Genomic DNA, 15,123 nt, shown 5'->3' on the forward strand with positions numbered 1-15,123 from the left:
CTTGTGTATAGAAAGAAGAAATATTGGCCTGTAGAAAAAATTCTATGCTCGGTGATACCAGCGTAACAAAGAAAACTTCACACTAGGAGTCATTACCCATCATGGCGCTGTTAAGTGTGAGAAGTGTTGTGAACCCTTGTAGTGGTAGTATCCATGTGGCTGCCACTCCCCATGATGGTTGCTCCGTGCACCGCTGACTCCTTGCACAAAACGCTTCCCTAACCGCATGTAACCAAAACCTCAAGATCGCCTCAACGAGATCAAGAAACCCATAGCAGCTTCATGGCCCGCTGACATTTGTGCCTGTGTACTTCTCCCTGGACCCACTCTCTTTTTCTCGCTCCGCTGCCTTTCTCATGCCCGGCGTACATTTGGGCTGAACAAGCAGTTTCAAACGAGAACCCGGCTCAAGTGCACCTCTAGAAGTTTTCCAGTAATTCCTTTCGCCAGGAACAAAACTACAATGTGTACAAACAAGCACATGTACAAATTCGCACTTTAAGGCAGCTCTTTGGTTTTGGCTGTCAATTTGTTGTTTCTTGACCACAACAGAATACATTTAGGCCTAAAAATAATGGCACTGGCAACTGTAGCAGCGTGCTTGCTCATTACCGTGGTTAGGGTAATAACATCAATTTGCCCATTTTTCTGGCTTTATAACTCTGATATCACAAAAATAATGCAACATGTTTTTACAGATTGAGTTAGGACATGCACTTGGCTTTAATTCTGGAGAGCTTAAAAAAAAATTGAAGATGCTCTTTTTTTTAAATTTTTTTTCTTCAAGTTATTGCAAGTTTGGAGACATGCCCTTACTTAAGCATTTTTGGTTAGCATTTGATGTCAGTCGGCAATTTTATTTAGCACACTTGTTAATCTAACTTGTGGCAACGCTCTTGGAAAATTTTGACTTTAATGCATGTGGAGCGAATAAAAATCTAGTTGAGCATTTCTAAACAATGTGCTGTATTTAATTTTTTCCCCTTTAAAATAACAGCACCAACACTGCGAGGTAATAACATTTTGTCAATGCATGCTGTACATAGTACAGTCGAACTCACTTATAACAATAATTAAGTGCCACGAAGATTCCATCGTTACAACCGGGCTGCATGAAAAAAAAAAAAGGCGGGGAATAGCAGAGCTGTTGCGAGATAGCTACAATGGCAGGGAGATTCACCACCTTCCTCCATTCGGCTGCTGATTGTGTTGACTCGTTTAACTCTGCTGCCTGCACACTCTGATCACGTGTAACAAGTCGCGGCTGTTGGAGCTCAAGAACGTCGCCAAATATTTTCAGAGCCGCAGCTACAATATTTTTTTTTTTCTGGGATTTCATAGAAGTCCCATTTTCGCACAATTCGCAAGAACCAGTTGTGACACAGTGGAGACTCAAAAATTGTTTTGGCAAAGCCAAGAGGAATTTTTTCTCTCCCTGCGAAATTAAAAGGGGCCGGTGGACATGGACCAGTGTGCTTAACTAAACACACCCGGTTAGTTCTTTTTTAATATTTCTTTTTTGCTTTGTGTTGCAAAATTTTCATTTGGTTAAATATAAACATTGGCACACCTCGTTGAGGGCTCCTGCATCTATATAACTTTATCATAATTTTCTTTTCTGACAGGTTGCGCAAGGTGCCAAGTGAGAGGATTCTTGACGTGCCCTTTCAATGTGTTGAATTTTCAATTCTTGGACTGAAGCCTGTGCACTGGACAATTGACCCAACATCCATTACAATGAAATTGTAAGCACAATTTATTGTATAAAAATAGCGCATAGTGGTGAAACTGAAGAGTGAATTTTTATTATACATACAGGGACTGGGACTCCTGCGCCATTTTGATGCAAATGCAGATTCCTGCGCCAAACTGCGCCATGCACAGAAAATTGATCGAAATTGTGCCACGCTGCGCCAGCTTCGGCATGTGTGCTCCGGCAGTGGCCGTGAACAGTGAAGGGATTCGTTCCCCGAAAAAGAATGCGTAGGTCACATTCCGCCGACCGCCCGACGGCGCCTTCCACACAGCTTCTCATGACTTTCACGCTTATGACACTGGACTTTTCGGCGGATCCGGCAAGTTGCCGGCGTGCACGCGGCCATTCCCGGCTGTTCTCATTGCTGTCGGAACGGCCAGGGCGGCTGTATTTAGAGTGTACTAGACTACAGTTGAGTGGGCCGTGTGGCGCGGCGCTCCCTAGCTGAGGGTGCTGCCAGCAAACTAGATTTTAGTGAGGCGCACGCTGCAGTGGGTTCAGTGGATGAGCGCCTCCGTCGCTAGAGCCAGCATACCGTAAAAATATGCCAATCTGTTTTTATGCCCATATGGAAGAGGCCTGAGCCATTTTAGCATTTCGCGAAGGGCTAATGGTGGATGTAAAATAAAAAGTCGCAGTTTCGCCCGAAAGGCGAAGCATCGATTGCGATATAACAAATTAGTCAACAGCTATACGAAGTAAGGATAGTAGTTTTATCATCCGTATAAACTTGCAAACATTCACTTACTAACTACATTAACAAGCATGGTGTCACGCATGCACAAGCAAATATGAACACAACTTGATGACCCCGGAAACTCGCTGTTAAAACACTGGGGTGAGGAAGCGTGGCAGCAGTGAGCGAATTGACCTTAGTGCTGCCTCTTGATTCAATGCGAATTAAGCGGTGAAAACACCGTTCGCACAAAGCTATGAGCACTCGTACTCTGTCCCCATCGCAGATCGTTTTCAAGATGGGGGTCGCGCTGCGGTGCCATACGCAGCAGCCGTTAGGGAACGCCCCCCCCCCCCCCCCCCCGCCCCTCCCTCTCCTCCCCCCACAGTGCCTTGCGTGCGACCATAGACGGCACGCTTCCTCCCCGCTTTCCTCCTTTGCATATGCGAGATTTAGAAGCCGTCGTCGGCTCACCCTCGCACTCTTTCACTCGCACATTCATCATACGGTGCACAGCAGATGGTATTGCCCCTGGACATTATACGGAACATCACGACGACGGCAGAAATGCGCGTGGAGTGTCCATATAGTTGCTATCGCAACAAAGACAGATTGGAATAGTTTTAAGTTATACCAGCCCAGGTTCGATTGTGGCTCTCTGGGTCATCATCACCATGGCCCAGATGACTCTCTTGGTATGCGGTGACAAATGGTGACCCAGAAATTGTTAGCGCGTCGATTGGACAGCATAATTTGAGAGCATTTTCCAATATCATCATAAGCGTCGGCGCGATAATATATTGTTCGATTGTAGTTCCACCTATGGTTTTCGGCTTTAGGTTAAGTAAAACATGCACCGTGCCGCCGCTCGACCCACTCTTCCATATTCTGGTACGCTATGCTACAAAGCGTGCTTCTACTGTGTGCTTTGTGCTGGTTTATTTTCTGTTTCATCCGAGGTTTCAAAGTGCGCTGCCATATTCCACTATTCCACCAAAATTGAGATTGGCCTGCTCTAAACTGCTCCAAAATAAAAATAACTGTGCTGGAAGCTGCTCCATAACGCAATTTCACTTGCTCCAAAAATTGCACCAAAATGACTTTGGGCTGTCCCACCCCTGTACATACGATTTCAGGATACTGACTTCTGCTTTAAAATGAAACAAGCATGTCTCTTGTCACTAGTAACAAGCTAGTAAATTATATCTTTGCATAGACGCCCCCATCTCTCTGTTAACGTTTTCTGTAATGTGGCACCATCAAAGCATCCATTTTGCTAAGTTTAATAACCTTGCTACATAGAGCTTTGCAATTCCACGAATTTGAAAATGCTTTCCATTTTTCCTAGACAATACAATACCAAAGTTCCCTATACAATAAACCTTCACTCAAACTGCAGTGTACCTCAAAATTGAGTACAAGTGGAAGTTAATTTCAGTGAAGTACAGATACAGAAGCGTGATATCATCAAGAAATGTCGAGGAACATAAGTTTGCATATAAAAACAAGGGCGCACACTCTATGCTTTTGTGCCAGTTGTGCATTGATTATATCATATGTTAACTTTGTGAGCATGATAGAGTACCCATGCACTTCTGTGGCTATGGTGTTTTTTGATGGTCAGATGGCTACTGCAAGTGGTTACTATCTTATGGTATCGGGAACTATGCCACAGATAGGAAACTGTCTGTGTTCTAGCTGTAACTTGAATATGGGGTTGGTAGCTGTTCCACTTTAAAAATTAGTGTGGCTGCCTCAAGGAAGCCAGAATGGTCTACTGAGGTTAATTTGGTACACTCGGCCACAAAATATTGCGGGGCACTCGAGTGCATGGCGAAACAGCCCTCCTCTCCTTCTGGCGGCTCACGCCTGGTGTCGAGACCAACGCTTGCACGCATGCGCGTCTCTCCTTGACTGCAAGCATGCATGTTTCTTCGCATTCTTATTGCGCACCGGCGATATCCGAGTGCAGCCGCGAGGGGCCCTTCTTGCGATTGGCGCCGTGGGCGGAGTGAGCGAATTCGACGGGGCTTCGACGGGCGAAACTTAATGGATACAGTTAAACCTGGATATAATGCAATTGACAAATTCCCGAAAAACTTCGTTATACAGAGGATTTCGTTATATGCAGGTTTGGCACGCAAATTTGAAGAAGAAATGCTTACCGTATTAACCCGATTCTAACGCACCCTCGATTGTAACGCGTTTTTCGTACCCAAAAGAGGGGGAAAACATCCTTTACTTTTCTTCGTTGAAGCACTCATCCCTAAAAGCACGAAATATCTTCGTCAAATCACTCGTCCTTGGAATGTCACACCAGGTACTGGATGTGTGGACGTGTGTCGTTTCGCACAAGCGCGAGGCGTCTGAAACGAAGAGCGGGCGACACGATGGCGTCGTAGCGTCGTATAGTGTCACCTAGTGTCAGGTTAGTGAAGTGAAGCGCAGAGACCTGCGCAGTAACCGTAGAGTGGCGCTGCTAGCGCCACTCTTTGGTTACCTAAAAAAAAAAAGTTTTTTCTTTTTTCGGCATCAACTGAAAAAGGAGAGTGCCGGCTTGGCGGGCTAGGCCAGCTGCAGCAAGCGGTGGGATTATCGCCGGGTCAAGGTATGCAGACCCGCCTCGCGTGCGCTCGCTCTCGCTTCGCAGTCGCCGTGAATTCGAGCGCGAAGCCGGCACTGCTTCGCATTCCGTTGTGGCGGAGCAGGTGCTTCTGGTTGCTGCTCATGCAAAAATTACAAAATTTGAGGCGAAATCTCTAGGTTGTCGGCGGGGAAAATTCGTTATTTCGAGGGGGTCTCCCGCTGCCACTTCGTTACGTAGAGGTCTCAAATACATGTGCTTCTATTGAGTAACGGCGGGGAATAGAAAAACTTCGTTATATCCAGGTATTCGTTATATGGAGGTTCGTTATGAGCAAGTTTAACTGTATAACGAAAATAAAAAGTTCATTTTCATCTTGCCCGGCTCTTTCTATAGTGCCTCTTTTGCAATACTCTTCTGTGAGAGAACGTCCCGTTCCTGAAAAGAAATAAAGAATGAACATTGGCCACAAAAACGTGCAGTGCAGAAAAAAAAAGATTTGTTGCGTTCGCGGCTGGCGATATGCACCCGCGCTCGTGACTCAACAAAAAGCGATCGGTGTGGCGCGCGCCAGCTCGCGTTTCATAGTTTTGCCCGTCGAAGCAGCGATAGCACCAGTCGCAAGAGGGACACCTCATGGCTACACTCGGATATCGCCGGCACGCAAGCACGAAGCGCTGAAACATACAGGCTTGCTGTCACGGAGGGACGCGCATGCGCGCAAGCATTGCTCTCGACACTAGGGGTGAGCCGCCAGTAGGTGAGGAGGGCCGTTTCGCCACACGCTCGCGTGCCCCGCAATATTTTGTGGCCGAGCATACGTGCACCTCGCCAAGTAAACATATAAGATAAAGGAACGAGAAAAACAAAGGGTTATATGGGGTAGTGTAAAAAAAAAAAAAGTGTGTAGTGGTCCTTGAAACTCTTAAAAAACAATCGAATGTAAAACTGCTATTTTTAAGGCCTTGAAAGCTCTTCACAAGTTTCATGGAGTGCTTCAAATTGATTTTATTTTGCTTTCTGCTAAGCTTCGTGGATTTTATTTGATGAAGCTACAAAGGCTAGAGTTCTCTCACTGCTTACATTTGTAACCAAAACATAGTGTCGCATATGAAAGAAAAATATAGGTATGAGTTGTGTAATTTGATGCAACATTAGGTCTCATACTTTTATGTCGCAAAATATGACATAGTTATTATATCCAAGGAGTCGCATATCTTAACCAATTCACCACCGCAACGTTTCTGCGACCCTCCGCCACAGTGCACCGCTTGTGTTTGTGACCAAAACATAGTGCATTGCATACTGGAAGCAAAAAACAGTTTAGCAGAGACATTTAAAACTGGTTGCGTTTTAGAATGTGAAAGCATTATATAGTCCCTTTGGCGAAACCTTTAGTCAGCCAGATGTCTGTGACGTGACGTGTGCAACCATGCACGCGCTAGGCGGCACACCTTTAGTTGGCCAGAACCATGGAGCCGCCGTGGCGTCTGGGAAGCGTGCTCGTGTTGCACCCTGAAGGCCCGGTTTCGATTCCTACCCTGACTGAAATGTACCAAATGCTCTTTTCAAAGGCAATTATTTACTTTGTTTACAGGAACCTCCCTAATAAATTTGACATCAATCCGAGCACTTTTGACGTGTTTCTACTCTTTGTGCCATCGGCCATTTTCGGTACCATCGCTTGATCATGCTGGCCGCTGCCAGATTTACACGTAATGGGCCACATACTGTCGCCGACCGATTTTCCGGACCTTGCGGGTCCTGAAAAATCGAACAGTCCGAAAAACTCGTTCACGCCTCCCCCCCCCCCCCCCCCCCCTTCAAATAAAGACAGGCCGTCCGGAGGGCCACCTCCCGGTTCCGTCATTTGCGAAGCCACCAACTTGATTGGGGTGCCTTCGGCACCCCCCAATCTTTTTCCTCAGGACCTTTCAATAAAGTTCTTGTCAACGGTCATTAGGCTTAGAATGACATAAAAAAATGTTTATTAATGCCCTGCCTCATACTACGCCTGGAGGCTATCAGATTTGTATGGATTTGCGTAAGAATGACATCAGCTGCGTATACTGTCGATGAGAGCATCACCGCATTAGCGATCTCCGTTAGCAGAGATTGCCATGGAGATTGAAGAAACGAGCCCCGTTACTTTGCACCACTTGACTCTCACGAAGGCACAGGAGGTGGCGCCGATCACACACATGCAAGCCGCACACGCACACTGCGTGCAAAATAGCAACCGAAACTTAAAAAAAAAATCCTGCGAAGTGGTTATGGTGATAGTGCTGACCGAAACAAAATAGAAAAAAGAAACTGCCTTCTCCTGGAGCGTTTTGTCAGCTAAGGAGCAACGGGCATGGCCTCTGAGACTGGGGGATAGCGCGCACTCTCTGTTGATAGCGTGCGCCTCCCAATCTTGGAGGCTAAAGAGCGGGCCACTGGAAGCCAAGCCAGCGGAAATTCTAACATGGCGGCCTCCAAGATCGGGTAGTGTGGCTTGAAACAAGCGATTCAGTCCGGAAAATTGAACTTTGAGGCCTAAATTCGGCCAAAAATTTGGTCGCGAAAATGCATTGGGTCTATAGGAACCCTGACAGAGCATTTATGAAGTCCGGAATATCCAACAGGTCCGAATTTTTGGAGTCTGAAATATCCGTCGGCGACTAATGCTTTCACACTTATACCGTATTTACTCGATTATGAGGTGGCCACGATTATAAGGCGAGGGTGCAGTTGGGGGACCAGAGAAAAAAAACTTAACAATTCATACTAATGCAAGGCGATGTACCGTAGCCGACGGATTATTCAGACTTGGCAGGGATTGCCCGAAATACTGAATAATCGGAAACCTCTGGAGTAATCGGCGCGAGTTCTATGTGAGTTTCACTTCACAGCAGCATGAATTTCACCTTATGACATGGCTTTAAAGCAGCGCGTGCCACGCTGCCTTGAAACTAACACCATAAGACAAAATTTGTGCTGCTGGGAAGTCGCACCTCAAGCTGAAATTCTCATATAAGCTGTACGCCTCTTTATTGTTAAATTCTTCAAATTTTTGGTGTGGGTTGTATGCTCAAAATACGGTACTGCCTCACCTGCCAAGGTTTATTAGTTACAATTTGCGCTGCTGTCTTAAATCTGGGTCGCCGGAAGTGGGGCGCTGCTGCCACCGTATTGAAACAGTAACTGAATCTATCAACCTCACAAATAAGGTGGGGGTGACTTCGATGCTAAGGAGTCTTGGAAAAACCATGCCTTATATTCAAATAAGTATGGTAATATTGTTACGCGAAGGACGGGTCAATTAAACGAGAAACTATTTACAGATTATATTTTCAGCAGTGGTTGCAGCGCTGACTGGTTGGATTCACAGCGCGAGCCCAGTTTGTTCTTCCTTCTCTTTGTTCGATTGATGGCGCCCGCGCGCCTCGTTCAAACAACGAAATACAACACGCGTGTAGCAATATGACATTTGACAGATGACTTTTGTCCACAAGGTTTGGATGGAATATTTAAAGCATAATTGCATAGAAAATTTTGCAGACCAACAACTACACTGTGAAACTCTCTGAGTGTTTAGCACGGCCTAAAGGGCAACTACGGTAAAATGCCTCTTGTGTTTGTACTTACCCCTTGAGATCAAAATGCAGGGAGGAGACAAAAAGGATTCTCCAATACAAGTGGAATTGAAAAGGTGCACCCTCCAACTTCCCGCTAAAATTCACTGGAAAAATGCACAATGGCATTATCCTTGGCATTCCCCTCAATGTTTCTTTAAACCCAAGCACAGCAGGAAAGGGGCAAGGACTACTGTCATCGTGTCGCCAGCAAGGCAACTGTGCTGTGCACGTGGTGTTGTGCTGTGCACCACGTGGTGAAATGGTCTATTTTCACTGTCTTTGGTTTCCCGAACTGAAATTTTTCAGTTGACTACTTGGCATTTCATGGGGGGTGTTGTAGAGTTTTATAAAGTTGTATTATTATTATTATTATCATTAAATATCCAATACAGTATCTTACACCGGCAAAAGCCAAAGCCCTTGTAAGGGTTGTTTAGAGATTTGTAAACACATGAAATATAGCTGAAATGGTATGTTATTGTATCCCGGGTAATTTTAATCACGGGGTAGCACTGGGGATAGAGTAGAAAACTAAATTTTCTGATGCTGTCTCATTTATCTCTCTTCATTTTTATGTAGAGTTCAGTTTATTACACAAGCTCTTGCTTTTTTTTTTTTTGTGAACTGGTGTATTGCACAGTTTCTGATGGTTTTGGTCAGTTTGCAGTTGATGTAACTGGGCACAGTGCCTCGATCAGGTTAATTTAATACCACTCTTTTTCTTGTCAGTGTGATTGGTTCCTCCTGGGATGCTGCTTCCATTGAGTATGTGAAGTCAACAGTGGAAAGTAAGTGTCCTCCTGAAATTTATGAAGATACTCAACTTTTTTTCTCTGGATTTTCAGCCTCTACCTGTTAGAGGCAGAAAATAGCTGACAGGATACTGAAGTGTTTTCGTTTTTGTTTTCCTTCTGCCAGACGTGCCAAGCTTGTGTGTGGGTATCTTCAGTATATTCACTGTTATAAGATACTCGTGCTTTACTGTGCAGAATGTGCAAGTAAACCTTTGCTTGAGTGATGATATTTATCAGCATAGATCAAAAAAGTGGATAAAAGAAAAAGCTCTCTCGCCTTAAATTTTAATATGCCATGAGATACTTCTAAGCATTTGCAAAACATCCTTCTGTGTCGGTTTGTAGTCCAAGTTGTGGGGATTGAGGGTTGCGCCGGCAATCGGGCTTCACTGCTCTGCCATCCCTCGCCATCGTTCCCCGCTGGCCTCCTTCTCCGCCCGCGCCGCCTAACCGGTTCCCGGCGGTGGCGCTGCGCACGCGGCGGTTGGCGGTGAGGGCGGGGCGCTGACGCCGCTACGCGGTCGGTTGTCGGCCGCTAGCGGCGAAGCGTGGGACTTCTCTCCGGGACCAGCGCACGGTACGTTCATGCTTTCCTCTCGTCCGCCGACACCCTTGTGACTAGGACTGAGCTCGCGCACGGTGCCTTTGCCCGTGCGGGAGCGCGTACTTTGTGCTGATCCTTTCCCGACGCTAAGCCGACGAGCGGTGCCATTAGTGCTCGCGCGAGGTCGTACCCCGCCGAGCCGCACTTGCCGAAAGCCTAAGCCGAAGGATATTGCCCGTGCTCTCGCGAGTTGACCCATTGGTTATTGCCAGAGCAAGTAGCATAGCCGCCGGGACTTTTCCTAGCGGCGTGTCCCAGCTTGAGCCTGTGCTCTCGCCGCGACGTGCTATAGGCGCCTGTTATTGTATTTTCGCCCTGGTGCGGGACCCCTTTGGCTCCCCTTCGCGCGGGCGTTTGTGCAGTGCTGGTGCCGACGGTTTCAGTAAACGGTTTCCGTCAACCCAGGGCTTTACTGTGTTTTTTTTTGCGTGCGTCGCCCGGTAGCCCTTGCGGCCTCGGAGCTCGCGCGCGAGCGAGCGGTGCTGGAGGCGACGGCTGACGCGGCCCTGTGGCTCGCTAAGCTCGAACCCGCGGTGGTTGGTCTCCTGTGAGACACCGAGAACCCACACTGGCGCCCAACGCGGATTCAAAGGCTCATTAAGCCTTTGTCTGTGCTTAGCCGAGTCAATACGCCTTGGCGAATTGGACTCGCCGCGTTATGTCTGCTAGGCGTAGTGACCTTTGTCATTTGTTAGTGCTAGCAGACGCCGCGTTGCTCGAGAACGGGGCCAGGGCCCCCCTTGAGCAGCGCACTCCTGCACCCTCGCTTGTAACGACCCCCTGTGGGGACGGCAACGTGAGGCGCTATGTACCAGCTCCCTTTGGAGCAGTAGCGTTGTTTGAAAACGGTGCCAGAGCCCTCTCCGAACAGTGCACACGGGCACATTCGTCTGCCACGGCTCCCTTTGGAATGCCAAGCAGTGCGATGTCGCAGCGCTCCCGATCATTGACTCCTTCGGGAGTAAACAGAGCGCAGCGCAGAAACGGGGCCTTAGCCAGCTACTCTCCGACTTTTGCCCGCTGGCTGCTTCTCAATTGAACAGCCAAAACCAGTGGTATGCCGCGGCCCCCTGTGGGGAACCTTCAATCACGACGACCACGAATTCCGCTCATACGTCTCCCTTTGGAGTACACTCGGTGGCGCCCAGTGGCACACCGATCAAACACACACCAGTTGTATTGACACTGGCTGCTTCTCAATTGAACAGCCAAAACCAGTGGTATGCCGCGGCCCCCTGTGGGGATTGAGGGAGGCGCCGGTGCCATTGCGCGGGCTCTGCCATCCCTCGCCATCGTTCCCCGCTGGCCTCCTTCTCCGCCCGCGCCGCCTAACCGGTTCCCGCGGTGGCGCTGCGCACGCGGCGGTTGGCGGTGAGGGCGGGGCGCTGACCTCACTACGCGGCCGGTTGTCGGCCGCTAGCGGCAGAGCGTGTCTCGGGACTTCTCTCCGGGACCAGCGCACGGTACGTTCATGCTTTCCTCTCGTCCACCGACACCTTTGTGACTAGGACTGAGCTCGCGCACGGTGCCTTTGCCCGTGCGGGGAGCGCGTACTTTGTGCTGATCCTTTCCCGACGCTAAGCCGACGAGCGGTGCCATTAGTGCTCGCGCGAGGTCGTACCCCGCCGAGCCGCACTTGCCGAAAGCCTAAGCCGAAGGATATTGCCCGTGCTCTCGCGAGTTGACCCATTGGTTATTGCCAGAGCAAGTAGCATAGCCGCCGGGACTTTTCCTAGCGGCGTGTCCCAGCTTGAGCCTGTGCTCTCGCCGCGACGTGCTATAGGCGCCTGTTATTGTATTTTCGCCCTGGTGTGGGACCCCTTTGGCTCCCCTCCACGCGGGCGTTTGTGCAGTGCTGGTGCCGACGGTTTCAGTAAACGGTTTCCGTCAACCCAGGGCTTTACTGTGTTTTTTTTGCGTGCGTCGCCCGGTAGCCCCTTGCGGCCTCGGAGCTCGCGCGCGCGAGCGGTGCTGGAGGCTACGGCTGACGCGGCCCTGTGGCTCGCTAAGGCTCGAACCCGCGGTGGTTGGTCTCCTGTGAGACACCGAGAACCCACAAATTTCACTTTGTCTCCTTTGTGCTTCAGTTCATCTTTAGCAACTACACAGTGACAAATGGTTGGCAGTTATTTGTTTTACACTTTTTTCCTTCCATATTTTCTCATGCTTGATAGGACATAAGCATGCCTGATGGACTGTTTCAGCAAGCATGTGTACTCTCATTTTGCAGAAGCTGATGCAGTGCATGTTCAAGTGCTGGGGAAGACTACCTCAGGAGGCTTGTATGGAAAGCTTTTCATCAACTGCAACAAAAATGTCATATCTCTTGATGAGGAGCTGGTCAAGCTCAATTTCGCTTCTTTGGATACTCAAGCAAGTAATGAAGGTATGTGAAATATTGTTACATTGCGGAAGTCACATATACAGGTGTATTTACAAGTGAGGCAACTATACTTAAACAAGATGGCTGGTGAGACCTAATCTACCTCTGCACGTCAAATCGTTTTCTTCTGATTGGCACCACTCTTGGTTGCGCCGTAACGTAAACCCCTCCTGCAAAGGCGCCGTCTCGGCACTAACTAGAAGGCACGAGAACTCGCGGCAAAGTAAGGCTTCAGCCGGGACACATGCACAACATCAGTGGGGCCACGCGAGTCCAGCGGAGCAATCTCGTAGTTCACATTGCCAAGCTGATGCAATATAAAGTAGGGCTCTGTGTAGCGCGGCATCAATTTTTCAGACAGGCCAATGCGGCGACATGGTGTCCATAGGAGGACTTAAGAGCCAGGAGGAAATTGAACGTCCATGTGTTGCAGTCGTGTCGGATCTTCTGTGCGGCCTGAGACTCCGTGAGCCGGGAGCTGGCAATCTGGTTTGCCGTATGAGCCCGGGCGAAGATGTCCGGGCCCTGCACTACGGCGTGCCTCATAATCAGAAGTTTATTTGGCACGTAAAACCCCAGAAAGAAGATGTCTTGAGCCTATTCAGTGGGAGTGTTCGTTGAGGAAGGAAGCAGTGGGTGTGAAAGGGCAAAGGTGGCAGCCCAACAGAAGGTAAAAGGGTTTTCTGAAAAGCCAGCAGTCTCGTGACAGGAAGAATTATAGGTTAGTCTCGAAGGGTAACGTGCTGTCCCATTCAGTGTGGTTGTCAGAAACAAACATAGACACCATTTCTGCCAACGTGCGATTGAGCCACTCCGTGAGTCCCTTTGTCTGCGGATGGTAGGCGGTGGAAATCTTGTGCTCGGCAGAACAGGAGTGAAGTAGGTCTTCAACGCAGGACAAGAAGGTGCGGCCGCTATCAGTGAGCAGCTGCCGAGGTGCGCCGGGATGGAGGGTGACCTCATATAAGAGGAAATCCGCCACCTCAGTTGCACAGCTTGTGCCAAAGCTCGTGTGATCGTGTACCGGGTCGCGTAATCAGTTGGGACAATGACTCACTTATTGTCCGATTTCGACGTCGGAGAAGGGCCGAGAAGATCAGGACTGATGCGAAAGAATGGTTCCGAGGGCACATCGATGGGGTGAAGGTGTCCAGCGGGCAGCACAGCAGGTTTATTGTGGCACTGACTGAGCACACAGGTTGCAACGTAACGGTGCACAGAGTGTTACAGGCCTGGCCAGTAGAAGTGCTGCCGTACGCAGTCGTAGGTACACGAAACGCCGAGGTGGCCTGCAGTTCGGGCGTCGTGCAACTGCTCAGGAACTGAGGTCCGGAGATGGCGTGGTGCGAGTAAAAATTCCTGTCCTTCAGGGCGTAAGCTGTGACGGTAGAGAACGTCGCCGTGGAGCATGAACAGTCACAGCATGGGCTTCGAATGTCTAGAATTGAGACGATCGATAATAACACGTAAGCACTCATCACGCCGTTAAGTGTGGATGTCGCGCGGGTCAGAAATGGCAAGGCTGCAAGAGTTGGTGTCATGTGCATCATCTTCAGGGTGGTCGACAGGATGACGGGAGAGGCACTCGACGTCCTTGTGCATGCGGCCTGACTTGTATAAAACAGCAAACGAATAATCTTGGAGCCATAGTGCCCATCGACCCAATCGTCCAGTGGGGTCTTTTAGTGACGAGAGCTAGCACAAAGTGTGGTGGTCGGTTACCACGAAAATGTGCGACCGTACAAGTAGGGCAGAATTCGGCTACTGCTCAAACTAATGCTAGGCACTCCCGTTCAGTAATTGAAAGATTAATCTCGGGGGGTGAAAGGTGGTGGCTAGTGTATGCAATTATGCACTCTGCGTTACGCTGCCATTAAACGAGTACAGCCCCAATTCCATGGCCACTGGCATCCGTGTGTAGTTCAGTGGCGGCGGATAGATCATAACAAGCCAGCAATGGGGGAGCTGTTAGCAAGCATACGAGTGCAGAGAAGGGTTTGGACTGAGCAAGGCCGCATGTGAAATCATCGTCCTTCTTAAGTCGGTGAGTGGGTGAGCGGTGTAGGTGGCACTGACAAGGTGGCCAGGACCAGTAATTTGACGACATCCCAAGTGTCACTTGGAGGAGCTCAACTGCAGGCCGGCGCGTTGGAAAACAGCAAGAATGACCGACAAAGGCGTGAGATGACTCGCAATAGTTGGCGAAAAGACAATCGCATCGTTTTGATAACAGACACGTGGACCATTTATAGCCGAGAAGTAAGGAGTCCATCATTCTTTCGAAGGTTGCTGGGGCATTAACGGCATAACCTTGAATTGGTAGAGGCCGTCAGGTGTTACGAACGCAGTTTTCTCACGGTCCATGTCATCTACTGAAATTTGCCAATAGCGTGATCGAAGGTCTATGGATGAAATGTACTTGGCAAGCAGTCCAAAGTGCATCAATATGTGGCAAGGGGTAGACATCTTTGTGCATGATTTTTTGAGGTGTGTATGATTGACACAAAAGCACCAACTCCCGTCCTTCTTTACAAGGACAACAGGGGACGCCCACGTGCTGCTAGATGGCTCTATAATGCCTTTAGTCAACATCTTAGCGACTTCTCATTGGATCACTTGTCATTCAGCATGTAAAACATGGTACAGCCTGCGGCATATCAGATTGGCATCGCCAATGTAATTACGATGGATGACCACCGATATCTG

At 48.8% G+C, this 15,123-nt stretch overlaps 1 protein-coding gene across 1 annotated transcript in view; it reads left to right on the forward strand.

Moving 5' to 3' along the window:
• The window catches only part of LOC119452129 (putative ATP-dependent RNA helicase TDRD12), a 215,813-nt gene that overhangs the window by 36,842 nt on the left and 163,848 nt on the right, over window positions 1-15,123 (forward strand). The window contains exons 6-8 of the mRNA XM_049665961.1: window positions 1,626-1,745; window positions 9,366-9,424; window positions 12,265-12,420. Of these exons, the coding sequence (XP_049521918.1) occupies window positions 1,626-1,745; window positions 9,366-9,424; window positions 12,265-12,420 (335 nt within the window). The remainder of the gene's footprint in view (window positions 1-1,625; window positions 1,746-9,365; window positions 9,425-12,264; window positions 12,421-15,123) is intronic.

The sequence above is a fragment of the Dermacentor silvarum genome, chromosome 1 (genome assembly GCF_013339745.2).
Source record: "Dermacentor silvarum isolate Dsil-2018 chromosome 1, BIME_Dsil_1.4, whole genome shotgun sequence".
Classification (NCBI taxonomy): domain Eukaryota; kingdom Metazoa; phylum Arthropoda; class Arachnida; order Ixodida; family Ixodidae; genus Dermacentor; species Dermacentor silvarum.